General features: G+C 67.7%; 5 protein-coding genes across 8 annotated transcripts; 3 read left to right on the forward strand and 2 right to left on the reverse strand.

The window, feature by feature from the left end:
• The first annotated feature begins 4,225 nt into the window (after nucleotides 1–4,225).
• Nucleotides 4,226–7,709, forward strand: EFNA1 (ephrin A1). Of its 2 annotated transcripts, XM_030026492.2 has the most exons (5): nucleotides 4,226–4,364; nucleotides 5,776–6,071; nucleotides 6,155–6,220; nucleotides 6,481–6,531; nucleotides 6,732–7,620. In XM_030026492.2, the coding sequence occupies exons 1-5, from the start codon at nucleotides 4,264–4,266 to the stop codon at nucleotides 6,845–6,847; spliced, it is 630 nt and encodes a 209-aa protein (XP_029882352.1). In that variant the 5' UTR covers nucleotides 4,226–4,263; the 3' UTR covers nucleotides 6,848–7,620. The 2 variants fall into 2 exon arrangements, with proteins under 2 accessions (XP_029882352.1, XP_029882353.1); XM_030026493.2 differs by lacking the exon at nucleotides 6,155–6,220 and having other exon boundaries at nucleotides 6,732–7,709.
• Nucleotides 7,710–8,270: 561 nt separating this feature from the next.
• Nucleotides 8,271–10,962, forward strand: SLC50A1 (solute carrier family 50 member 1). Of its 3 annotated transcripts, XM_030026490.2 has the most exons (6): nucleotides 8,458–8,752; nucleotides 9,328–9,405; nucleotides 9,535–9,658; nucleotides 9,735–9,896; nucleotides 9,994–10,113; nucleotides 10,429–10,962. In XM_030026490.2, exons 1-6 carry the CDS (start codon nucleotides 8,685–8,687, stop codon nucleotides 10,528–10,530), a joined length of 654 nt encoding a protein of 217 aa, XP_029882350.1. In that variant the 5' UTR covers nucleotides 8,458–8,684; the 3' UTR covers nucleotides 10,531–10,962. The 3 variants fall into 3 exon arrangements, with proteins under 3 accessions (XP_040982245.1, XP_040982244.1, XP_029882350.1); XM_041126310.1 differs by having other exon boundaries at nucleotides 8,282–8,752; nucleotides 9,994–10,962; XM_041126311.1 differs by lacking the exon at nucleotides 9,328–9,405 and having other exon boundaries at nucleotides 8,271–8,752; nucleotides 9,994–10,962.
• A 2,530-nt stretch (nucleotides 10,963–13,492) lies between these two features.
• DPM3 (dolichyl-phosphate mannosyltransferase subunit 3, regulatory) lies at nucleotides 13,493–14,172 on the reverse strand. Its single transcript, XM_030025640.1, has 2 exons — nucleotides 14,033–14,172; nucleotides 13,493–13,801 (listed from the first exon to the last, which is right to left on the reverse strand). The coding sequence occupies exon 2, from the start codon at nucleotides 13,793–13,795 to the stop codon at nucleotides 13,517–13,519; it is 279 nt and encodes a 92-aa protein (XP_029881500.1). The 5' UTR covers nucleotides 13,796–13,801; nucleotides 14,033–14,172; the 3' UTR covers nucleotides 13,493–13,516.
• Nucleotides 14,173–14,857: 685 nt separating this feature from the next.
• On the reverse strand, nucleotides 14,858–16,039 carry KRTCAP2 (keratinocyte associated protein 2). The gene is made up of 4 exons (XM_030026389.2): nucleotides 15,766–16,039; nucleotides 15,630–15,693; nucleotides 15,318–15,384; nucleotides 14,858–15,054 (listed from the first exon to the last, which is right to left on the reverse strand). Exons 1-4 carry the CDS (start codon nucleotides 15,856–15,858, stop codon nucleotides 14,934–14,936), a joined length of 345 nt encoding a protein of 114 aa, XP_029882249.1. The 5' UTR covers nucleotides 15,859–16,039; the 3' UTR covers nucleotides 14,858–14,933.
• A 575-nt stretch (nucleotides 16,040–16,614) lies between these two features.
• TRIM46 (tripartite motif containing 46) lies at nucleotides 16,615–22,244 on the forward strand. The gene is made up of 10 exons (XM_030026388.2): nucleotides 16,615–16,803; nucleotides 17,715–17,970; nucleotides 18,083–18,426; nucleotides 18,549–18,692; nucleotides 18,839–18,934; nucleotides 19,054–19,307; nucleotides 19,428–19,549; nucleotides 20,703–21,002; nucleotides 21,099–21,396; nucleotides 21,538–22,244. Exons 1-10 carry the CDS (start codon nucleotides 16,741–16,743, stop codon nucleotides 21,911–21,913), a joined length of 2,253 nt encoding a protein of 750 aa, XP_029882248.1. The 5' UTR covers nucleotides 16,615–16,740; the 3' UTR covers nucleotides 21,914–22,244.
• The last annotated feature ends 1,464 nt before the right edge of the window (nucleotides 22,245–23,708 follow it).

The following is a 23,708-nucleotide window of genomic DNA, read 5'->3' on the forward strand; positions in this document are numbered from 1 at the left end:
TGGGGGGATGCGGGGCGATCCCCCCACCTCTCGCTGGCTCTGCTTCCCATCGACCCCCGAGCACTGGCGTGGAGCATCCAGCAGGAACCCGGTGCTGCCCACCGGAGGACAGCACGGACAGCAGGCAGCGCCCGCAGGTAAGGGTGGTGCGGGCAGTACCCTTGGCACGCATCCCTGGGAGGTGCTGGGGTGTGGTGGCTGGGAGCAGCCTGGGGAGGAGTGGGTGCAGGAGACCCCCTCCTCACCACCCTCACTGGCTGCGCGGGGTGAGTGACTGTGGGCTGGCACCCCAATGTGCCTTGGAGCCCCATGGGAATCCCCACGTTGCCCGCCCCCCCCCCCCCCCCCCCCCCGGCACGTCTGGCTCTGCCGGGCATGCCAGCTCCTGCTGGCGTCAGGGGGATCTGGCACACGCCTGTCTGCGCGGCAGCTCCTGCGGGGTGGGGGGGGGATGCCCTTGGTTCCCCCTCCATGCTTCCAGGGAGGCGAGGGGATGTGTGGGGAGGGGGTTGCAACCGGGGACCTGCTGGGGATGGGGGCCACATGGAAGGGGGGTGTTGCTGGGTCTATGGAGGAGTGGGGTGCAAGCAGCCCCACAGCCCCAGTGGGTGCAGGGGAGCAGCCGTGCGGGTCCTGACCCTGCACCCCACTGGGCTGAGGGGGGCCCAGTGCTCCCAGGGAGGGGGGCAGCCGCTCTCCCCACAAGGCAGTGTGGGACCAGGGGGGGCTGCAGCCCCTCTCCCAGTGGGGACTGACATGCCGTGGACGTGGCCTCAGTTGGGGGGTCCCCACAGCCATTGTGGCAGGGCGGCCACTCTCCGCCCACCCCAGCAGGCACTGCTGGGCGGTGGCTCAGCGTCCCGCCGGCCCGGGCTTGTCCGGGTGCAGGAAGAGACAGCGAACCAGTCAGACGAGTCCTCCGAGCACTCCCGGAAGGCGCCGGGCTCCCCACATCCCCCCCACACTCCTGCAGGTCTGGCCCACTGTGGGGCTACGGACCTTGCCCTGGACCCCCTCCCTGGGTACTCAGGGTGCCACCCAGCTGCTGACCCTGGGCTGGATGGGCATGGTGTGGCCAGGGGCTGGCTGGGGCAGCATCAGCCAGCGTTGCCGAGGGCTGTATCCCGCCTGCATGCTGGCTGCCGGGGACCAGCCACAGTCCTTCTCCCAGTGCAGGGCCATGCCGGTGGCACGTGGCGGGGTGGGCTGGGGAGCCCAGCACAGCCCTGTTGGCCGGTGCAGCATGGCGGGGAGCAGGGGACTGAGTCGGCTGCCCCGGCACAGTGCAGCACAGTGAGCTCTGCTTGCAAAATCCCTCCTGCCACTTGCCTTGACCTTGGCACCGCTCCCTGGCCTGTGTGTGGCACTGCCGCCAGCTCAGTGGGGACCAGCCACCCAGCCCTGCTCTGCTCCGTGCCCTCAGGCAGGGTGCAGCATGGCATGCCAGGGGCAGCCTGGACCAGCTGGGAGACTCCTGGGGTGCTGGTACGGGGGAACCCCAAGCCCTGCTGCCCCAAGGCAGGGGGGAGCCCTTGTTGGGACCCCAGCGCTGGGGCTCAGGTGCCCCCTGGGTCCTGGGGGGGCTTCCACAGCTCCAGCAGCATGTCCAGCTCTGGGCACAAGGTGTGTGCCTGGACCAGCCGTGCAGCACGAGGCTTTGCATCACCCCGTGGCAGCATCTTCCTCCCCAAGTAGGGCTGGGTGCATCCTGCTCTCTGGCCAAATGCGTAAGGGCCTGGCGTGGCCAGCCAGCCTCGGGGATGTGGCTCTGCCCCTGCCACGCGCAGCCTGGCATCGGGCCGTGCCTACCTGCTGGGCTGCACGCAGCCGGCGTGGCACGTCACTGTGGCCTTCACTCCTGGCCACGGACTGGACAGTTCCTCTTCCTCCCCCAGCCTCATGGCCAGTGACGTCAGCCCGGGCAGGGGCACACCTGGGTGTCCCGAGCCGAGAAACCATAAATGGTTTGTCACGAGCTCCGCGGCCTCTGGCCAGCCCCACCTGCCCTGTGCCTCTCTGCTGCAAGCGTTTACGGCGCGAAATGGCTTCACCTTTGTCCTGCAAACTGCAGCTGGTGTGGCAGGAGGCCTGCCTGCGCGGGCACTGACCCCGTCCCACGGTCACCCGGGGCAGTCCCCAGCCCCAGATGCACCAGGAGGCGTGGCTGTGACCATTCACACGTGCACACCACCACGGGCACCCCCGGTGCCACTGGGGGTGGGCACCCACCCTGTATGGAGCCCTGCCTATGGTCACCCTGTCCCTGCTGTGGCTTGTCCCTCACCATTGAGCCCCAGGTGGGGAGGTAACTGGACACCTTCTAACCCCAGCTTGTCCCTCAGGCTGTCCCCAGCAGGGGACACATGCTTGTCCTTCCTCCCCCGGTCCAGCCACCAATGCTGGCACTGCCCTTTTGCCATGGTCCAGGCAGGGCAGTGATGCTGGGACCCAGCCAGGTCCCTGTGGCCTTGCTCCCAGTCCTGTCCCCATGCACTGGTAGCCCTGCCCTGGGACTGGGGACCACAGCAAAGGGAACGGGGGAGCCCCTCAGCCAACAGCACTGGGTACCACATCCCAGTCCCACAGGACGGACCTCGTGTGGTGCTCCTGGAGGCTCGTCACCCTCCAGGGCTTGCACCAGCCCTGCCAGGAGGGACGGCCTCAGGTGCTGGGCTTTGCCAGAGGCTGCACAGCCCCCCCATCACTGCTCCCTGCCTCGGTTTCCCCAGGCACCCGGCACAGGTGCAGCCTGTCTCTGCCACAGTGGGGGCAGTACGGGGGCGATGCCAGGACCCCAGGGAGGGAAGCAGCTGTGGTGCTGACCGGCTTCCACCACTGTCCGGCTGCACCCGTCCCCGCGGCTTGTGCATGCCACACTCTGATCCCACCGGGCTGCGGCCACAGGGGTGTTCCCAGGAGGTGCTCCTTGTACAAGCCACGGCAGCACTGGCTTGCCGGGAGCAGGAGGCCTCTCGTAGTCATTACGGTGCAGGGGATGATGTCAGGCCTGGCCGCAACAAGGGAGGATGAAAGGGAAGAAGCGGGTCCCCCTCCCACGGGAACCGAGGGTGGGGAGAGAGGCAGGGATGTGAGGAAGACATGGGGGATGCAGGTGGGACGTGGGGCACCCAGCCCCACATCCTCAGCCCCACGGGAGCCCTTGGCTGCTGGAGCCGACAGCCACTCTCCGGTTACAGCCGCGGTGCCGGCGTCCACCCAAGCCCCTCCAGCGTGCCAGGGGAGCGCTCCTCGCACGGCTGCAGCGGCAGGCATGCAACATTACCCACAATCAATGGATCATTATGTAATAAACAAGAGGAAAGTTGTTTTGCAAATGCGGCTGAGTTATCACTTCACAACACGGCGGCGAAGCATCTCTCCGCCGGGCTTAACAAGGATGGATTGGTGTTGGGGGCAGATGGGAGCAGATAGCGAGCCACTGCGCTCCCCTCCAGGCAGCCAGCAACGTGCCCGCTGCACATGCAGCCCCCCACCCTGTGCTGGGGGGGTCACAGAGGGGAATTTCACAATATCAAGCAAACGGAGAGCGGGGGAGCAGGGCGGGGGACGCATGCAGGGTTTGGCCGGTGCTGGAGCAAAGCCCTAGGAGAGCAGAGGCAGCTGATAATGGCAGGGGAGGAGGAGGGGGGGGGGCTGCCCCTGCCACTCCCAGCCCCTCCTTGGCAGCTGCTGTAGCTCCCGAGGCCCCGCTCGCCCAGGGGCTCCTGATGACCCTGGCATCTCAGATAAGGGGGTTCCCACGGCACGGGCTGGGAGGGGGACAGGCCTGCAGGGTGTCACCCCCCTCAGCTGGACCCCACCGCCAGCCAGTGCTCCCCCCAGCGAGGAGGGGACGGTCACGGCTCGGGCCCTTTGCCCCGAGCCCCCAGACTTCCCACCACCTCCCGCGGGGACCAACCCGGGCCTCAACCCCATTATCGCCCATCAACCCGGTGCCTCAGCCGGGGGCGAGACCCCCCCCCTGCAGACGCACACGCAGGACCACGGGCGGCGGTGCCGCCGGGCAGGACCTGCCCCGCCCCGAGCCTCCACCGGTGGGGTGACGACCCCTGCCCGGTGCCGACCGTGCGCGGGGCCGGTCCGCGCCCCCCCTCCCCTCTCCCCGCACTGCTCGTGTTGTTGTTGTGTCTCGGCCCCGGTGTGCGGGGCGGGGCGCGGGGCCGGGCGCGGCGGCGGCGGGGCCGTACTTAAGGCGGGGGCCGGGCCCGCTGCCCGCCCAGCGGAGCGCGCCCCGCGAAGCGCATGGAGCGGTGGTCGATGCTCCTGGCCCTGCTGGGGCTCGGGCTGTGCTGGGTAGCGGCCGCGGAACGCCACACCGTCTTCTGGAACAGCTCCAACCCCCGGTGAGTGCCGCCACCCCCCACCTCAGGGGACCCCCCCCCCACCCCGGATCGGGAGCTGGTGGCCCCGAGGGCTCGGGCGGCGCCGCTCCCTGCCGGGGCTGGGCGCTCCCCGGCGGCCTTTGTCCGGGGCGGGCAGCGGGGCCGGAGCCTTCGTGGGAGTGGGGAGGGGGGGACCGAGCGCGGGGCTGGGGGGGGGGCGGCGGGGCCGGTGTTTAACCACGATGGGGCCGGGGCTGAGCCCGGCGGGGCGGTCCCGCTGCGCAGCCGGGGAGCGGCGCGGCCGGTCCAGGTGCAGACCGGGGGGGTGGGGGGGGGGAGAACGACCGGGGGGCCCTTCCGTTCCCAGGGCCGAGCGGGAGCGGGGCCTCTTCCTTCCCCGCGGGGGCGGCGCGGCGCCAGCCCCGACGCCGGGGCACAGGGAAGCGTGTTGACAAACACGGCCCTGGCTCCCGCCGCCCGGGCAGGATGTGCGGGGGGGTTGGGGGGCAGACCGGGCCCTCCAACACCCTGGCTGTGCCCAGGAACCGGCCCCTGGGACGGGCTGTGGCTGTGGGGGTGACCCCATCCCAGGCATCAGACCCCCAGGCTGTAAGGGTCTCCCCCGGGCCATGACCCGCTAATTGTAGGGGTGCCCCCCAAGGCACCAGCCCACCAGACTGCAGGAGTGCCCCTCTTGGCTTTAGGGGTGCCCCCCCCCACTATGCACTAGACCCCTCTAGGCTAGGGGTGGCCCCCTGCCTGGGCTGTGTCTCCCCAGCTGTAGGTCACCCCCCAGGCACCACCCCCCAGGTTGTAGGGCTGTGTGTTGTCTACCTGTGTCGTCCGTCCCCCCCAAAAGGGTGACCAGGGTCCCCAGGGTTTGGGGAGCAGGGGCTGGCCCCGAGGCCACTGCAGCCAGCAAGGTGAGGGGACCCCGCAGAGGCCCCTGACCAGCTCCCAGTTTGTCTGTGTCGTGTTCTGATTCCCCCCCCCCCCCGGGGTGAGGTGTGGGGAGCAGCAGGCGCTGGAGCCAGGCTGGCTGCCCCATGGGCGAGAGCTGTCGACGCCTCCTGGCTCTGGGAGCGTTGGGATGGGCAGGGTACACATCCTGGTGGGTCCCCTCCCAGCTCCCCGCCTGCTGGGGCCACTGGGGAGCTCTGGGAAGGGGGGTGTGCTCACCAGCTGGGTGCAGGGGGGCTGGTCCGGTGGGGGCTTTTCCTCCCAAAACCAGCCTGGGCACTGTGGGACTCTGCACAGGGAAGGGTGAACCAAAGGTTGACCTGTCCTGGGCTCTGAGGAGCTGCTGTGGGCAGGAGGCTGCTCTTTCTTGGCCTCGTTAATCAGTGTGAGCGATTTGGGGGTGCAGGGGAAGGGGAGTCCCCCCCATGCCTCTCCCTGCTGGAGCTGACCCCTGGCCTCCCTCCTGCCTCAGGTTCCTGTGGAATGACTACACAGTAGAGGTGCGCCTCAACGACTACCTGGACATCATCTGCCCACACTATGAGGAGGGGACTGTCGACCCCCATGCCATGGAGCGTTACACACTCTATCTGGTGGAGCCCGAGGAATACCGGGCCTGCAAGCCCCGCTCCAAGGAGCAGATCCGCTGGGAGTGCAACAAGCCCAGTGCCCTTCATGGCCCCGAGAAGTTCTCGGAGAAGTTCCAGCGCTTCACCCCCTTCACACTGGGCAAGGAGTTCAAGGAGGGGCACAGCTACTACTACATCTGTGAGTGCCTGGGGGTCTGCCAGGGGGCTGGGGTCCCTACTGGGCTTCCGCCCACCCCAGTTAACCCCCATCCTCCCTTGCAGCCAAGCCCATTCACCAGCACGGGGAAGCATGCCTGAAGCTGAAGGTGACAGTCACTGGCAAAGGCAGTGAGTATCACCTGGACCCCTTGGGTCCTCCCCGTGCCTCCCCTTTCTGCTCACAGTGTCAGTGCCCAGCTTGGCCTTTCCTGAGCTGTGTCACGGCCAGGTCGTGGCCCCCTGCCAGCCCCAGGGTGTGGGCACATGTGGCTTGGCTGGGAAGGTGCTGGTGGCTGGGGTGGGGGATGGCCCCTGGTGAAACCTGGCTGGGGGGGGGGGGGGGTCAGGGAGCTGCCCTTCACCCGCCTGACCCTGTGTTTGCTTTGCAGCTCAGGCACCGCCTGTCCCTTCCTCTACCCAGAAGGGGAGGATCCAGGCAGGTAGGTTGGTGGCTACAGGCAGGGAGACGGGTCCAGGCAGCCGTGGGGCTGGCAGGGGAGCTGGGCTGAGCCCAGCTGCTCTCCTGGGGTGGGGGGACCGGAGAGCAGGGCTAGCAGCAGCCCCCGTGCTGGGTGATGTGCTGCTGGCTTGGGGCATAGCACCTCCCCCAGGGATGCTCACAGCTCCTCTCTCCCCACAGATGATGCAGCTGCACATGTGCTGAGGAGCGTGGGGCAGAACTCGGGGATGCGGGGCAGCAGCCCCTTCACCTTCATCAGCCTCCTCCTGCCGCTCCTGGTGCCGCAGGGGCTGTGAGCTGCCCCGCTGTGCCTGGACAGACCAAGGCTGTGGCCGCTGGGGACAGAGCCAGGATGCTCAGGACCCCTGTGGTCCTCACATGCACCCCGGGGTGGCCTACCCTGTGCACATCTGGGCAAGGAAAGGATTTGTCAGTATTACAGGGCCAGAGGGCCCCAAGCCAAGCTGAGCAGCCAAAGCCCTCAGGCTGCCCCAGCTCCCCTGGCCCTCGCAGGCAGGATGGTCTCAGCAGCCAGAGGCTGAGCGTGAGCCTGAGGCTGGAGGAGCCGCACGTGCCCCAGACTGGAGAGGAGCAGGAGGCTGGCACCCCTGCCCCAGGAGCTGAGCTTGCCCATGGATGGCCCTTGGGTCTCTCTGCTGTGGGCTCAGACTGTGATGTGTCCCGCAGGCAGGGACGTGGTGCTGGCCCTGTGGCCAGCCAGGTGCCCTGGTGCTGGCTGCAGCCCCTTGGCATCCCTGGCTCTGGGAGTCTGGATGTGCTTGAGAAGATGCCTAGCAGCCAGCAGAGCGGGACTGTAGGAAACATCCCCCTCCCCACTGTGCTGTGCCCCTTTGCTATCCTTCATCCCACTGCACATGGCGGGGGCGGGGGGGACGGGCAGTGAGAGCTGTCCCCACCCTGAATCTCCCCCCTCCCCTCTGCTGGGTGCCAGAGGGGGCCCCCACTCCCCCAGTAGCACTGTGTGTGGGGCGCTTTGACCACCCTGATTTGTACAGCTTTCTAACACAGGAGTTTTTATATGATTGTCTTGAATAAATAACCAAGAGCATGCTGAGCACCTGGGGCTGGGGGGGGGTAAGGGGCCTGCCCCCCCACCACAGAGCTGGGCTGTCCTGGCCATGTCTGGCCTTGGAAGGAGGAATGGCCCATGTGGGGCATTTGTGCTGGTTAATTAATTAATTGGCTGGTGTTTGCACAGGGCTTTGAAGTGGAAAAGTGCCATGGTGGGGCTGGCTGGTGCTATCAGTTGTGTTTATCTGGTGACACAAAGCCCTCCCTGGGACTGGGGGCTGTGGTTTTTCCCCCTCCCCCTTGCACTGGAATGAGCTTCCAGGCTTGGGGTGGCAGATGTCTTAATGGGCAGCAAGGAGGGGGTTGAGGTGTGGCCGGAGTCCCATGGGGCTGGGCAGGGGACACAGCCTGGCAGGGCCCCAGGACTCCCTGTGGGGTGGTGGGTCCCTGGGGCCTAGGGGCCCCAGGAACAGGGGATCTCGGGGCAGTGGGATGACAGAAATGTGGGACCCCTGCAGTGTGAGACATGGGATGTGGGGTCCTGGGGAGGTGGGAGCTCAGGGAATTGGGATCACAGGGATGTGTGACCCCAGGCATATGGGATCGGGGGGGGGGGGGGGGGAGGGACCCCATGGATGCAGGGTGCTGGGGAGGTGGGCTCACAGGTAAATGAGGCCCCTGGAATTTGGTGCCGTAGGGATGGAGGGTCTTGGGGAGGCAGGGTCATAGGGATGGGGGACCCCGGGCATGTAGAATCTGGGGTGTGGGAGAACCCAGGGAGGCAGGGTCCTGGGGAGGTGGGCTCCCTGCACTGGGGACACGGGACACCGGGGGTGGGGTGTGGTTGTGTGTGTCGTGTCCTACCCCTCCCCGCTGTGGGGTGCTGCCTGGGGTGCCACATGGGACGGACCCTACCCATCGCGGTGGTGTCGGGGCTGCTCGGCGCGATGCGACCGGACACCCCGCTGGCTGCCTCCTCGGTTCCCGCCCCACCCCCCGCCCGGTCCCGCGGCCGGTCCCTCCCCGGTAGTGCGTCCCGCCCCGCCCCGCCGCGGTCAGGACCGCCCCCGCTCCCCGCTGCCGCCGGTGCAGCGGCCCGGCATGGCCGCGCTGCCGCTGCTTGCCGCCGCCTGCCTGGCCTGCACCCTCGCCATGTTTGGGACCGGCCTGTGAGCACCCGGGCGGCTCCGGGCACTGCGCGGCACCGGCGGCGGGGGGGGGGGTGGGGGGTGGGGGGGGGGGGTTGGGGGTGCAATGGGGAGGGCACGGGGGCAGTTCAGGGGGTGCAGTGGGGGCCATGGGGGTTTGGGGGGGGCGTTGGGGGTGCAATGGGGAGGGCACCTGGGCCGGTTTGGGGGGGTGCAATGACGTCCATTGGGGGCTGGCGCAGAGGGTTTGGGGGTGCAGGGTGAACAGCACGGGTCCAATTCAGGGGGTGCAGTGGGAGAGGAATTGAGGGGTGTGGTGCAGTGGGCACTGGGGCCGTTTGGGGGGCTGACAAAGCTGAAGGCAAAGGACACCAGGGAATGGGGGGGGTCGGGGCATGCAGGGGGGACACTGAGGCTGTAGGGGCTGGAGGAGGGGTGGTCACAATTGCAGTGTGGAGGGGCTGGGAGTATTTCAGGGTGCATATTTTGGGGGATGCCTGCTGGCTCCAGAGGTTGCAGCCCCCCAGCACTGCACCCCCCCCCCCCCCCGCCATGGTGCCAGGCACCCAGGAGGCTGCTTCCCCCCGCCTCCCTAGGTCTGACCTGCGCCAGATGTTGGCAACCAAGAGTGTGGAGAACATCCAGTTCCTGCCCTTCCTCACCACCGATGTCAAGTACAGTGGGGTCGAGCCTGGGGGCGGGGGGGGGGGTGTCTTAAGCAACTGGTGGGGGTTACATGGTGGTGGGGGAGGGCAGAAGGCCCAAGGCTGCAGCAGTGAGCCCCTGTGCCATTTGCCCTGCAGCAACCTGAGCTGGTTGGGCTATGGCTGCCTGAAGCAGGACTGGACCCTGATCACCGTCAACACCATTGGGGTGGCACTGCAGACCCTCTACATCCTGGCATACCTCTACTACAGCCCTGCAAAGGTGGGGCCAGCCTGCCTGGGTCGATAGGGGGATGGAGGGACCCTTGCCCTAACCGTCCCCCTCCTCTCTGCCCCAGCGCCCCGTGCTGCTGCAGAGCCTGCTGCTCTTGGCCGTGCTGGCTGCTGGCTACGGCTACTTCACCCTCCTGATTGCCGATGCACGGACGCGCCTGGCACGCCTGGGGCTCTTCTGCAGTGTCTTCACCATCAGCATGTACCTCTCACCGCTGGCTGACCTGGTGCGTGGGGCTGGGTGGCAGCTGGTGGGGTTGGGGGGGGAGCGCAGCAGTGCTAGGACTGCCTAGCCCAGGCCCAGCCTGACATTTGCTTCTGCAGGCCAAGATTGTCCAGAGCAAGTCGACGCGTTGCCTGTCCTTCCCCCTGACCATCACCACCTTCCTGGCCTCCACCAGCTGGACGCTCTACGGCCTGCAGTTCCATGACCCCTACATCACGGTGGGTTGGGGCAGCGGGCAGCCAAGGGATGCTCTCCCGTCCTGTCCCGTCCTGTCCCGTCCTGTCCCTGCCCCATGGCATTCGGCTGAGTGGTTGGCACCAGGCCGACCCCTGTCCAGCGTCGTGTGTGTCTCACAGCAAAGCCCGTGACTAGGCTCAGCGAGATGAGTATTGATTTTAATTAATTAGATGGTATAAGGCCAATAAATCTCCCCCAGCAACACAGGGCTGGTGGAGCAGCGATGGGGGAGGGCAGGAGCGCCATGAGCCAGGTAGACCCACTCCCCCCCTCCCCCGCATCATGTCCTCCTGCAGGTCCCGAATGTGCCAGGGATTGTCACCAGCATCGTGCGGTTCTGGCTTTTCTGGCGGTACCCGCCAGGCCAGGACAAGCCCTACAGACCCCTGCATGCCTGAGGGGGCCCCACTGGCCCCCCCAAGGAAGGAGCTCACGCACTGTTGGACTGATGAAGGATCCCTCAACCCTTGCCAGTTTGCTCCAGCGTGGACTGGCCCCAGCCACTGAGCCCCAGGTGCCAAGGGCTGCCCACTCCTGGCAGGACAGGGGCCCTGGGAGGGCACCTCCTGCCTTTGTGGTTCACTCTCACCGGCATCCCTCCAGCCCTTGGTCCTTCGGTGATGGTTGGATTGGTCTCAGCAATGCCTTTGGGGTGCCAGGAGCCCCCCCCCCCCCCCCCCAAGTTCCTGGGCACCCCGCCTGTCCCCGGGGACCCCCGGACAGTCTTCCATGCCCACGGCTCTGCCCCAGCACCAGGCTGGGGCTGCCGGGAAGCCCTGTGTCTCTCTTGTATGAATTTAAGTGCCTTTTAATAAATCAGAGACTGAAGAGCACCTGGTTGTTGTCCCCTCCTTCCTGGTGTGCTGGCTGTGGAGTGTGGGATGGCTCTTGTCCCCACAGCTGCTTTGTCCCCAGGGTGGTGGGGGCTCATCCTGGCACCCCCTGGACCCTCCAACAGCACCCACTTTCTGGCAGTGAGGAAGCATCAGCCCCAGCCCCAGGAAGGGAGCAAGCACAGGGCTGGGTTGGGGTAGGGAGGGGGCACCGAGGACCGCAGCACTGCCTGGGGAGGCTGCTCTGACTCCCCCCCTCCCTGAGCAGCAGCCTGGGGACACCGGTCACAACAGGGAAAGAAAAGTCTGTTCTGCAGCTTCGACATGGGGCTTGCTACCAGCCGTCAGGCCAGCAAACTTATAATCAATTAAAATCCTGGCTAAAACCATGATTGAGCATGCACAAATCAGGCGGCTGTTGGCATCGACTCAAACTCAATTAACAAATTAACAATGATCTGGAATGAAGTTATCAGGCAAGCACATCAGCAGAGGGTCAGGAACACATTTGGATGACCAAGTTGCACAACAGATGCCCAGAGCCTTGTGAAAGGTGCCCCCCTCCCAGGGCAGGAGACCCCTCCTCCAGGGCGAGGAGCCACATCCCTGCAGCTCTGTCTGCACAGGCAGGTCTTCCATCCTGGATGACGCAGGCTGGATTAAGGAAGTGGTGACGAGGACTTTGGCAGAGCCCATGCTACAGCTCAGACGCTCGTTTACACCTTGCAACGTGGCCTGGGAAAAATCAATACGGAGGCGAGCAGCAGGAACAGGGCCGAGATGAGAGCGGTGGCTGGAAGGCAAGACGAGCTCCTGCCGCGCTGCAGTGTGCAGCCCCAGCCAGTGCAGCTGCCGGGCTCGCCCGGCATGCTCTGTCTTGCTGCCGCGACCCGCGGAGCTGGGGCTCCCCTCGCCCGCACGGGCTGTGCTTGCAGGTGTGTCTGCCCCAGGGACTCACCCCAGGGCCATGCTCGCTCCCCCAGCCACAGCAGCCCCATTTCCCAGCGAGGAGGAGCCCCCACTCTCCCCGCCCCAGCACCGGGGCGCAGCTCCCAGCCTCAGCGAAGGCACTGCTGAAGGACTGACTGCCTTGAGAAAGGGCAACTTTCCCCCCGACGCACCAGACAGAAACTTGGCTGCCGACCGGTCACGCCGGCTGGCATGCGCCTCTGGCGGCTGGCAGGAGTGGCCACAACGTGGCCCCACGCGCGAGGCCGGAGGCAAGCCGAGCATCTCCTGGGGACACGAGGACCCGCAGCGGGCACATGTCTGTGCAGGGAGAAGCTGTCGCTGTGCTGCTGGCCTGCTGAGCTGCTGGAGGGCTGTGAGTAGCCCCTGAATGGCCAGGAGTAGCCTGCAGAGGGCTGTGCATAGCCCACAGAGCTTGACCTGCACCAAGGCTGCCGTCCCTGCCGCAGAAAGGCACCGTTTTGCTGAATCTAGGGTGGTGCTACCTCACAAACAGCTGCACATAGGCGAGACTGAGGGAGCTGCCCACCCTGTTCTGAGCTGCCATTGTTGCTCAGGAAACAGCTAATTAGTTGCTCCTGCTAATTAGCCTGAGTCCTCCCTCATGATACCAACTGCTCCTTTTTGCAGAAGGATGTGCAGCTGATAATTAAAAACAAGAAAGTCCTTTGGCTGGTATGCGAAGAAGCCGGGGAGGCTGCCAGGAAGGCAGGCCCCAGCATGCATCACCACCAGCCACACAGCTCTTCCAGCCGGGCTGGCAGCGTGGGCCTTGGGCCCCCTGGACAGAGGGCACCCCCGGACAGAGGTCGTCCCCCCCAGCAGGGATGCCTCTGCCACAGGGCACCTGACCCCCTTCCTGGAGAAGCCTGGCACAGTGCTCTGGCACGTCTGCCTGCCACTGCCCGTGAAGGTGGGGCCAGAGGAGCAGCAGATGCAGCCGCTGTGCTGGCAGGAGTGGGGAGCAGCCCCCCGGCATGGGCTGAGCCACCCCGGCAGGCCAGGGGACACCATAGGCTCTGGGCACTCTGCATTTTAAAGGCTGCACCGCCTGCTCCACCCAGCCAGCCTCTCTCCTCCTTCCCCTGGAAACGGGCCAGTGGGACCAGGATGAGTCTTCTCCAGCTCCCACCTGACGGTGCGAACCACATCTGAAGGGCAGCCGGGAATGTGCTCTGCCCGCAGCCGCGGGCCTTTGGGGCAAGGCTTGATCCTGTCCTTGGCACCTTGCATCCCTGCCTCTAGAGCCAAGCTCCAAGAAGCTGGGAGAGGGAGAGGCTGGGCTGGGGTCCCTGCAGCCTCTGCAGGGTGGTGGGAGTGCCGAGAGGGGACCCAGGCCTGTGTGGAGACCTCCCCCCCCCCCCCCCCCCCGAAGACCAGCCTCACAGTGGGGAGACATGAGTGATTTCCCACCAGTGTGGCTTCAGGCAGCATCCTGGGGTCCTTGGCTGCCTGTGGCCCCCAACCAGGGCAGCACTGCCCAGAGGAGCCCCAGCCAGAGGCCCCCCACCCCACCCCATGCCCCGGTCCCCCGGGAGCACCATACACCACAGGCAGCCACAGTCCCTCAGCTTTATTGGGGTCAGAAGTGCAGCCCTCGTCGGCTCAGGTCTGCCCGTGCCGCACTGATGTGCTCCTGCAGCTCGGCAGCTGCCTCCTCGCAGTCGTTGAAGGTAGCCAGGCGGTAGCCCACGGTGGCCAGGGAGTAGCAGCCGAAGGCCACCAGCAGGTAGACAGGCAGGGGCAGCAGGGCCTGCCGGCACGGGGGCGGCAACCGCAGCCCCGGCGGCGCCAGCGCCAGCGCGGCCCAGGCCGAGCCCAGCAGGACGAGTCCGCACAGCCACTGCCCCAGCTTGGTCATGGCGGCCTGCAGAGAGAGCGGCCGTAAGAGCCGGACCGACCCGCGGCGCGCACCGACACCCCCCCCGGCCCACCACAACCGGGCCGGCCCCGGTCCCCCCTCCGGGGCCTCTTGAACGAAGCCCGACGCCGGACCCCACCGGGCCTTCGCCAACCGGCGCCGGGCCCCGGCCCCCTCCGAGCCCTCCCGAGCCGGCCGAAGAGCCGGTACCGCTGCCGGTCCCGGCCCCTCCCCCACCTGGACCGATCCCGGGCCCGGCGCCCGCTCGCCCCCCGTCGCGAGGATTACGTCACAGCAGCGCGCCGCAGCGCGGGGTCCGCCGGGAGCTGCAGTGCCGAGCCGCGCCACGTCACGTCGCACAGCGCATGCGCGGCAGGAGGTTGCGGGGGGCGGCCCCGACGGGCGGGACACCCGGGCCCGGGCCCGGGCCCGGCGGAAGCGCCGGGCTTTGTCGGCGGCGGCCGAGGCCGCAGGAAGCATCTGGTTTCCTCCGCGTCCGGCCGGGACGGGCGGCAGGGGACTGGCGTGGGAGCAGCCCCTGCCAGCCCTCCCACGGCCACCCCCCACCCCGCGGTAGCACCGGTGCCCGGCGGCTGCCCTCCCCCGTCGCGGGCAGGGCACGGACGTGCCTTTGTTCTCCTGCCAAGCGCCGGCAGTCTCGGCCGTACCAGTGCAGGGGCCTGGTGGCAGTTGGGGACGGAGCCTGCCCCTCTGCCGCTCCCCCTCCCCCAGCAGAGACCTGAGCCACCGGCACCACCGCAGCCCCCCACCCCCCCCCCTGCAGCACTGGAGCCAGTTCCCACCCGCCCGGCACCGCTAGGATTTTCCTCCCTTGTGGGTCCAGGCAGAGGAGACACCGTCCCCTCTTTTTCCAGTGGGGGGGGGTCGACGGCTGCCACCACGCTCTGCCAGCTGGTGCCGGGACCCACCCCGGGCAGCAGCGAGGTGGAGAACCCACCCCAGCCTCTGCCACAGCCTGGACAAGCCAAGGGGACCGCTCTCAGCCACAGCAGCACCCAGCCGGCAGAGGAACCAAACCCACGGCAGCCATGGACAAGAGGCTACAAAGAAATGGCTTTATTGGGCAGCTGAGAGCCCCAAGGGGAAGGGGCAGCCCGAGCGAAGGGGCAGCAGGCAGTCAATTCCTCTTCCTGCCTTTGCCGACAGCCTTTGCGGGAACAGCGATGGGCGCTGCGGACTGGTAGAGGGTGGAGGAGATCTTGTTGATGTAGTAGAGGCCGACCATGGAGAAGATGAGGCTGTGAGGAAGGAAGAGAAGAGACTGCTCAGCTGCTGGCAGGCAGGAACAGGCTGGGGTCTAACCAACACCTTCCCCTTCGATCCTGCTGCACTGCGGTGCTTAACACTGGCCACCATGGGGGTCCCTTGGCCAGCCTTGGCCCTACCCAGTGCCCTGTTCCGCCCACCGCCAACGGCAAACACGAGCTGTCAGGGTCCCTGGCAGCAGCCACAGCAGCACGATGGCTGCTCCCTGCCCCACCGGGGCAAACTCTGCACTTACCAGGTGGTCACACAGACTCGGTGAATGAGGCCAGAGGCAAAGAGAGCCAGCAAGAGGCAGGTGAGGACTGCAGGAGAAAGAAAAGATGTAGCTGTGCTGCCCCAATGCAGCAGCCTCAGAGCAGCAGGGGCCAGTGGCCCCGCAGCATGGGAAAAGCTCAGGGGGAATCACCCGGGTGGGCCCTTCCTCCCGGGCCGGGCTGGGACCCCTGGGTCCCACCGGCAGAGCACAGACCGGGCCGGGCCACAGGCCCTTCACGACCCCAGCCCTGCCGTGGGCTCCCCCTCCTCCCCGCCCCACCGCAGCACTCACTCTCCGGGAATATCTTGGCCTGGAAGCCCTTGCCGAAGACGAGGTTCTCCAGGTTGTTGAAGGCCTGGCTGGAGGGTTAAGGGACAGAACGGGGAGCTGCACCCCCGGCCCCGCTCCCCGCCGCCCCAAAGGATACGGTGAGGGAGCAGACGAAAAGTGCAGAGCCCAGCAGCCCGCCCTGGATGGTCAGCCACTCGGTGGAGGCGAGCTGCCGGCTGTACATCTGCATCCCGGCGAAGAGCAGCAGCGAGAGCAGCGAGGAGAGCGCCAGGGACGTGCCCGTGCCTACGGCTGGGGCCGCGGGGCCGCCTCAGCAAGGGCGTCGGGGCCCGGGCCACCGCAGCCGCGGGGCCACGGCTGCCCCCGGGCCCCAGCGCACCCCGCAGTCCCCCAGGCCCCGGTCTCCCCCCAGGCCCGCCTCGGCCGCTCCCCCCACCCCCCGACACCCCGGGGCCGCCCCGACCACGGTCCCCCGTTACCCATGGTGCCCCGCGGCGTCGCCCCCGGCCCAGGCCCGTCCCGCGGCCGCCAGTCTGCGCAGGCGCACTGCGACCGCGCGGGGAGGGACGCGGCACAGGCCGGGGGGAGGTAATGCGCATGCGCGGCGCCCCCGCCCATCCCCGCGGGCTCGGCGCTCCGGCGGGCTCCGGCGGGCTCCGGCACCCCCTGGCGGCCAGGCGCGGCGCTGCAGTCCCCGCCGTCTCCCGCGCCCCCTGGCGGCGGGGAGAGGCGCAGCGGGCGCCCCAGGGGAGGGAGGGGCGCGGGACCCCCCCACCGACCCCGTCCCCGTCCCCGTCCCCGTCCCTGCCCGGCGCCCCGCTCAGCCCGCCCGGGGTCCACCCCGGGCGCAGCTCGTCGAGCCGCGCTGCCGTCCGCACGGGCTCGGCGTGGGACGCCTGGGGGTGTGGCGAGAGCCCCCCGGTGCCGCGCCGCCACCGCCCCCCGCCGTCCCCCCGCCGCCGCTGCTGGGGAGGGTCCCGCTGAGCATGCGCGCCGCCGCCCCCCCGCCCCCTCCCCCCGGCTCCGCCGCTCCCTGCAACAGACCGGGGCGTCCGCGGCCGCCGCTGCTGCCGCCGCCGCGGGGACCGGCGCCGGGAGCGGGCGCGGAGCCATGGCCGAGGGCGAGGACCTGCAGACCTTCACCTCCATCATGGACGCGCTCGTCCGCATAAGCGTGAGCGGCGGCGGGGCGGGGGGTGCACAGCGGGGCGGCCGGGCCGGGCCGGGCTCCCCCGGGCCCGGCGTCGCCATGGCAACGCGGCGGGGCCCGATGGCGGGGGCGGGCGGGATGGCGAGGGTGCCCTTGAGGGCCGGGCAGGCCGCGGCGAGGCCTCGGACCCGCGCACCGACCCACCGGCCGGCGATCCCCGGGGAAGGCTGGCACCGGGCCCCCCCTGCACTGTGTCACCGCCGGGACCGTCCCCCCTCTGGGCCAGGAACACCGGGAGTGCCGGGGGCTGCCTGCACAGCCGTGGGCGGGGGTCCCTGTCCCCATCCTGTCCCCATTCCTGGTGCCCATCCCGGTGCTGGTCCTGGCTCTGGTCCCAGTGGTGGTCCTGATCCTGGCCCTGGTGCCGGCTCCAGCCCCAGTCCCCATCCCCATCCCAGCCCTGGTCCCCGTTCTGCTGCTGGTCCCAGTGCTAGTCCTGATCCTGACCATGCTGCTGCACCAGGCCTGATCCTGGCTCCAGTCCTGGTCCCCATCCTGGCTCCAGTCCTGGTCCCCATCCTAGCCCTGGTTGCAGTGCTGGTCCTCATCCTGGCCCTGGTGCTGGTCACAGGCCTGATCCTGGCCCTGCTGCTGGTCCAAGGCCTGAATCATGGACTTGGTGCTGGTCCTGGCTCTGGTCCTGGTGCCGGTCCCGATCCTGGCCCTGGTGCCAGCCCCAGTCCCAATCCCCATCCCAGTCACAGCCCTGGTCCCCATCTTGGTGGTGGTCCCAGTGCTGATCCTCCTGCCAGCCCAGGCTTGATCCTAGCCCTGGTTCTGGTCCCAGCCCTGATCCTGGCCCCAGTCCCAGCCCCAGTGCCCATCGTGGCCCCGGTCCCATCGGCAGCGGGTGATGCTCCCCCCTCTCTCCCCAGACCAGCATGAAGAACATGGAGCGGGAGCTGGTCTGCCCAGTGTGCAAGGAGATGTACAAGCAGCCGCTGGCCCTGCCCTGCACGCACAACGTCTGCCATGTCTGCGCCAGCGAGGTGCTGCTGCAGCACGGCTACCTCTGCTGTGACCCCACCTCTGAGCCCTCCTCACCTGCCGCCACCCCTGCCACCCGCAGCCCTCGCCTGGGGCGCCGGGCCATCCCCAAGCCCGACCGCCTCGACCGCCTCCTGAAGTCAGGTGGGACAGCTGGAGGGGACTGGGATGGCACCCACCGGCTCCCCCACGGGAGGGCCGAGCAGCCCTGGGGTGCCGCGCCCCACCTGATGCCCTCCCCGCCTCCCTCCCGCAGGCTTTGGCACCTACCCGGGGCGCAAGCGGGGCACCGTGCACCCGCAGACCATCAGCTTCCCCTGCCCTGCCTGCCAGCGGGATGTGGACCTGGGTGAGCGGGGCCTGGGCAGCCTCTTCCGCAACCTGACGCTGGAGCGGGTGGTGGAGCGCTACCGCCAGACCATCAACATCAGCGCCGCCATCATGTGCCAGTTCTGCAAGCCCCCGCAGCTGGAGGCCACCAAGGGCTGCACCGAGTGCAAGTCCAGCTTCTGCAATGAGTGCTTCAAGCTATACCACCCCTGGGGCACCCAGAAAGCCCAGCATGAGCCCACGCCCCCCACCCTCACCTTCCGCCCCAAGGTACGGCCTCTCAGTCGGGGTCTTCCTTCCCCGCTTGGGATTTTGCAGGTGGTGGGGGGGGACAGGGACGCTGGATGGGGGATGGGCACGGAGCCCTGCTGAGCTCCCCTGTGCCCGCGCAGGGGCTGATGTGCCCAGAGCACAAGGAGGAGGTGACTCACTACTGCAAGACCTGCCAGCGGCTGGTGTGCCAGCTCTGCCGCGTGCGACGCACTCATACCAGCCACAAGATCACCCCGGTGCTCAGCGCTTACCAGGCCCTCAGGGTAAGGGCCGCTGGGGCCACACTCAGGGTAGGGACGGGGCTCAGCAGGGAGGAATTGGGGGCACTGGCGGAGCCCCACTGCAGATGGGGTGTGCAGGTCGGGGACGTGGGCGTTGCCAGCGCCTCGCCTCACCCCTTTCTCTGCAGGAGAAGCTGACAAAGAGCCTCGCCTACATCCTGAGCAGCCAGGACACGGTGCAGACCCAGATTGCTGAGCTGGAGGAGACGGTGAAGCACACAGAGGTGAGAGCGGAAGGTGCCCATCTGTCCCTGAGCTGTCCCTAGGTGGGGGGTGGCACTGCCAGCCTGGTCCCCTCTCTGCCCCGGGGCGTGCGGCACGCTGACCCTGCTGTGCTCTGCAGGTGAACGGCTCACAGGCCAAGGAGGAGGTGTCGCAGCTGATCCAGGGGCTGTGTGCCATGCTGGAGGAGAAGCGGGCAATCCTGTTGCAGGCGATCGAGGAGTGCCAGCAGGAGCGGCTGGCCAGCCTGCACTGCCAGATCCGGGAACACCAGGCCATGCTGGAGAACTCGGGCATGGTGGGCTATGCCCAGGAGGTGCTGAAGGAAACCGACCACCCCTGCTTCGTCCAGGCTGCCAAGCAGCTGCACAACAGGTACCAGGCTGCAGGAACCCTGGCGGGTGTGGGGCTGCTGGGGGGGGGTGGTCAGGGCCCTCCAGTGCCCAAGGTGGCCACTGCGTGCCACCCTGACATCCGTGCTCTCCCATGCTTCAGGATCCTCAGGGCCACTGACTCACTGCAGAGCTTCCGTCCTGCAGCCACGGCCTCTTTCAGCCACTTCCAGCTGGACGTCAGCAGGGAGCTGAAGCTGCTCACTGACCTGGCTTTCATCCGAGGTAAAGGCAGCAGGACCCAGGCACCGGCTGTGCCCCATGCGGAGGTGCAGCCCCTGTGGGCAGAGTGGCTCCCTGCCCGCCTCGGAGCTGGAGCTCAACCACGGCCGTGGAGAGCTGTGCTCGGGGTGGGCGCTCGCGGATCTGCTGGTCCCCCTTCCCCGTCAGGGATGGCCCCCATCCCAGCAGCCCCCAAGGCGATCCCTGTCTCTGCCCTGCCCTGTGCCAGGGCAGCCAGGCGAGGGGGCAGGACAGGCAGGGCCACGGTGCCAGGTAAGGGCAGCAGGAGCGCCAGAGGGTGAGTACAGAGCGGAGGCTGCCCCGCTGCAGGGCAGACACTTCCCCACAGGGCAGGAGCCGCGTGGCCCTGCTGGACCCGCTGGCAACACTTTTCAGACCTGCTTCTACCTCTCTTTGTTTATAGGCTGCGGCCGCTGCTGAGTCGTCACTGAAGTAACTGAGGCAAGTCACATCCCTGCCCCAGAGCTGGCCCCGCTCTCTCTGTCCCATCCCTCCATCCCCACTCCCGGCCTGTCCCCCCTCCACTGCCATTGTCCGTGCCTGTCCTGCCCGCTGGCAGTGGCAGGCTGTGGCTCTGTCCCCCCTCCATCTGCTGCCGAGCATCCTGCCCCCTCCTCGCCCCATTTCCGTCCGCCTCTCGCCCCATTTCCGTCTGCTTCTCACCCCATTTCTGTCCCCTCCTCACCCCATTTCTGTCCCCTTTTCGTCCCATTTCCGTCCCCCTCCTTGCCCCACTTCCACCTGCCATCCCTTCATCTCTCCACCCCTCCTTCCCACCCTGCTTTGCTGCTCCTGCCACGCCACTGGCATCTTCACACTACTCTGCCATCCCCATCTCCTTCCCTCCTCCTCTCCTGCTGCCTCCATCCTCTCTCTTTCTCTCTCTCTTCTGCCTCCCTGACTTGCACTCAGCCTGTCTGGTCCCTGGAGCCCCACAGCAGCGAGCTCCTCTGTCTCCCCGACTCTCGCTCTCCTCTGGTGCCTACACACGGTCTCTGCAGTCAGATCCCCCTAGACTCCTGCTGGTTGTGCGTCCGTGCGTCCGTCCGGAATGCCCCCTCCCTGCGTCTGGCCGCCTCCCCGCCTGCCGGGGCAGGGGATGCTGCCTGATGCCCGCCGGTGCCTCTCCCCGCAGCGCCTGAGGCCCCCGTCATCGACACACAGCGCACCTACGCCTACGACCAGATCTTCCTGTGCTGGCGGCTGCCGCAACACTCGCCACCCGCCTGGCACTACACGGTGGAGTACCGCAAGACAGACGCCAAGGCCAAGGGGCTGAAGCTGTGGCAGCGGCGGGAGGAGGTGCGCGGCACCAGCGCCCTCGTGGAGTACCTGGACACTGACAGCGTCTACGTGCTCCGAGTGAAGGGCTGCAACAAGGCGGGCTTTGGGGAGTACAGTGAGGACATCTACCTGCACACGCCGCCTGCCCCAGGTGAGGGGTGCTAGGGGCTCGGACCAGCGATCCAGAGCACCCCACTGGCTGCTCGCACTGTCCTTCTCACCCCTCCTCCTCTCCTCCTCCCTGCAGTCCTCAACTTCTTCCTGGACAACCGCTGGGGCTTCAACCGGGACCGGCTGGCCATCAGCAAGGACCAGCGGGCTGTGCGCAGCGTCCCTGGCATTCCCATGCTCTTCGCCGCTGAGCGCCTGATGACCAGCTGCCACCTGTCCATTGACCTGGTCATTGGCGACGTGGCCATCACGCAGGGCAAGAGCTACTGGGCCTGCTGTGTGGACCCCAGCTCCTACCTGGTCAAGGTGGGTGTGGGGCTGGAGAGCAAGCTGCAGGAGTGGTTCCAGGTGCCGCAGGATGTGGTGAGCCCCAGGTGAGCAGGGTCTCGGTGGGTGCGGGGGGGTCCTCCGCCTGTTCCTGCCTCCCCACTGGGCACTGGCATTGGGGCACGGAGAGGAGCCCCAGCCTGTCCCTTGCATGTCAGCACCGGGACTCACCCATCCCCCCACCGCAGGTATGACCCTGACAGCGGTCACGACAGCGGGGCAGAGGACACAACGGTGGAGGCACCCCCGCCCTATGCTTTCCTCACCATTGGCATGGGCAAGATCTTGCTCTCGCACGGGTCGGCGCTCACCTCTCGCGACCCCAATGGCTGCACCGTGCCCTTGCCTCCGCGCATTGGCATCTGCCTGGACTACGAGCAGGGCAAGGTGAGCTTCTATGATGCCGTCTCCTTCCGTGAGCTCTGGGAGTGCGGTGTGGACTGCTCGGGGCCCGTCTGCCCTGCCTTCTGCTTCATCGGAGGGGGTGCCCTGCATCTCCAGGAGCTGGTGGCCAACAAGCAGGAGCGTAAAGTGACCATTGGGGGCTTCGCCAAGCTGGACTGAGCCATGCCCGTGCTCCCCGCATGCGCGCCGGCTGTGACCCCCGATTGCCCAGCGAGCTCCAGGGCCTGGGGGGGACAGGAGCAAGCAGGGAGCAGAGCACAGGGAGGGCAGCCCCGGCCCTGCTGCTGCTGGGAACAGGCACATGTTTTTTTTGTGGTGTGGGGGGAATGGGGACAGCTCTGCCATTCCCTCCTCTCCCTGTCCACCTGCCCCTTTCCCCAGTTCAGCTCGAGGCTGCTCTGAGCTGGGGCTGAGGGCAGGGCTGGGCAGAGGGTCAGCCCTAGAGACGGACCAGGGAGGGGGGCGAGAGCAGGACAAGGGGCTGCACAGGGAGGGGGGTGACAGGTGGTGGTGGGGGGTAATGGGGGGGGAGACACTGGGTGCTGGCTGGGGTGGGGGAGGCAGCTGGGCTTGGGGAGAGAGGGCGGGGGGGGAGGCTGGGCTGGAACGAGGTGTGAAGACTTTTTTTAAAAATGGCTCATTTTCAATGTGGCTCACTCAGCTGCAGCACTGTGGCCATGCACAGCCACCATGGCCAGACACAGCTGCCACTGGGTCCCTCCTGTGGGCTGCCAGGCTGTGGGACTGCGGTGCCCACTGCTCTCCCTTGGGGCCACAGAGTGCTGCTGGCTGTTCTGGCCTGTCCCCAGGGGAGCCATGTGCTCGGCCATCTTTGCCCGTGCCCCTGCCTGCACATGCTCCGGAGGGACACGCTTGGCCCCCGTTACACCGCTCGGTGCCAAACCACACGCAGCCGGAGCTGGCGGGGGCTGGGGCCGTGGGGTCGGGATCCGACCAGGCCGGGAGCCATGCAGGGCTGCCATCCACCAGGGGGGCCCGTGCCAGCGGTCCCGTGCCAGGATCCATCCGAGCTGCTGTAGTTTCTCCTGGGTTGTTACAATTGCTGTATTTTCATGGTTTCCTACAATAAAATGCAATGCCAGACTCCTCCAGAGACACCCCACGGCAGAGGGCAGCCGCCCCGTGGGGAGCACCGGCACTGGGGGCTGTGGGGTGCTGGCTGCTCCCTGGGGTGCGGTGCCCATCGGTGAGGCCATGGGGCTGGCCCTGGCAGCGAGGCCATGGGGCTGGGCTGTCCTTCTGTCCGTGGCCAGCAGGGGCCAAACCTGCCCAGGAAAGAGTCCGGGGCAGCCCGGGCAGTGCTGACGTGTCTGGTCCCTGCCCGCACTCTGCCCAGCCATGTGGCTGCTGCCACCCTGTCCTGGGGTATCGGGGTGCTCCTGGACTGGCTGCCAGCAGAGACCATCTCCCTGCTGGGCCTAGAGAAAACCCCTATAGCATTAGCGGGGGGTCCCAACGGTGACCGGTGCAGCCTGGGGGGGCTGCTGGGTGCTGGGGTATCCTCTTGGGGAGGGTAACAGGGGTTGGACTCCTCCCCCCAGGTACCCACATCCCGTAGGGCCCTGGGGAGTGGCATGGCAGGCGGAGGAGCCACATGTGGGGCCAAACCCCACCCTGGGGAACACCCCCCCCCCCCCATTCGGAGCTAGTGGGGCTGTGGTAGCCAGGCTGGGCTCCCTGTGAACAGGCAGCTCTTTGTAGGCCCTAGTTTAGTTTCGATGTAGGGTGTCTGTTTTGATTCCTGTGGGTCCTGCCCAGGGCTGGGGGGGGGGGGGGGGGGGAGGCACAGCCCTGCCCGGCTCCATGCAGCAGCAGCCCCGCACAGCCCCCCCCACACCCTGCGGGGCCCTGTCCCTGGCACATGACCTGATCCCCAGCTGGCAGTGGGGGGGATGTGACACTGTGCCTCAGCCACCACCCTCCCCCCCCCCCA

This window comes from Aquila chrysaetos, chromosome 9, assembly GCF_900496995.4.
Source record: "Aquila chrysaetos chrysaetos chromosome 9, bAquChr1.4, whole genome shotgun sequence".
NCBI lineage: Eukaryota > Metazoa > Chordata > Aves > Accipitriformes > Accipitridae > Aquila > Aquila chrysaetos.

Bases quoted from the DNA above. Each gene is read 5' to 3' on its own strand.
- SLC50A1 (XM_041126310.1), top strand. From the start codon at position 8,685: ATGGCCGCGCTGCCGCTGCTTGCCGCCGCCTGCCTGGCCTGCACCCTC. The intron at 8,753-9,327 runs GTGAGCACCCGG...CCGCCTCCCTAG, and splicing joins GCCATGTTTGGGACCGGCCT to GTCTGACCTGCGCCAGATGT. The intron at 9,897-9,993 runs GTGCGTGGGGCT...TTGCTTCTGCAG, and splicing joins TCTCACCGCTGGCTGACCTG to GCCAAGATTGTCCAGAGCAA.
- EFNA1 (XM_030026492.2), top strand. From the start codon at position 4,264: ATGGAGCGGTGGTCGATGCTCCTGGCCCTGCTGGGGCTCGGGCTGTGC. The intron at 4,365-5,775 runs GTGAGTGCCGCC...CTCCTGCCTCAG, and splicing joins TGGAACAGCTCCAACCCCCG to GTTCCTGTGGAATGACTACA. The intron at 6,532-6,731 runs GTAGGTTGGTGG...CTCTCCCCACAG, and splicing joins GAAGGGGAGGATCCAGGCAG to ATGATGCAGCTGCACATGTG.
- KRTCAP2 (XM_030026389.2), bottom strand. From the start codon at position 15,858: ATGCAGATGTACAGCCGGCAGCTCGCCTCCACCGAGTGGCTGACCATC. The intron at 15,694-15,765 runs GTATCCTTTGGG...CCCTCCAGCCAG, and splicing joins TTTTCGTCTGCTCCCTCACC to GCCTTCAACAACCTGGAGAA. The intron at 15,385-15,629 runs GTGAGTGCTGCG...TTTCTCCTGCAG, and splicing joins GGCCAAGATATTCCCGGAGA to TCCTCACCTGCCTCTTGCTG.
- DPM3 (XM_030025640.1), bottom strand. From the start codon at position 13,795: ATGACCAAGCTGGGGCAGTGGCTGTGCGGACTCGTCCTGCTGGGCTCG.
- TRIM46 (XM_030026388.2), top strand. From the start codon at position 16,741: ATGGCCGAGGGCGAGGACCTGCAGACCTTCACCTCCATCATGGACGCG. The intron at 17,971-18,082 runs GTGGGACAGCTG...TCCCTCCCGCAG, and splicing joins CGACCGCCTCCTGAAGTCAG to GCTTTGGCACCTACCCGGGG. The intron at 21,003-21,098 runs GTGAGGGGTGCT...TCCTCCCTGCAG, and splicing joins GCACACGCCGCCTGCCCCAG to TCCTCAACTTCTTCCTGGAC.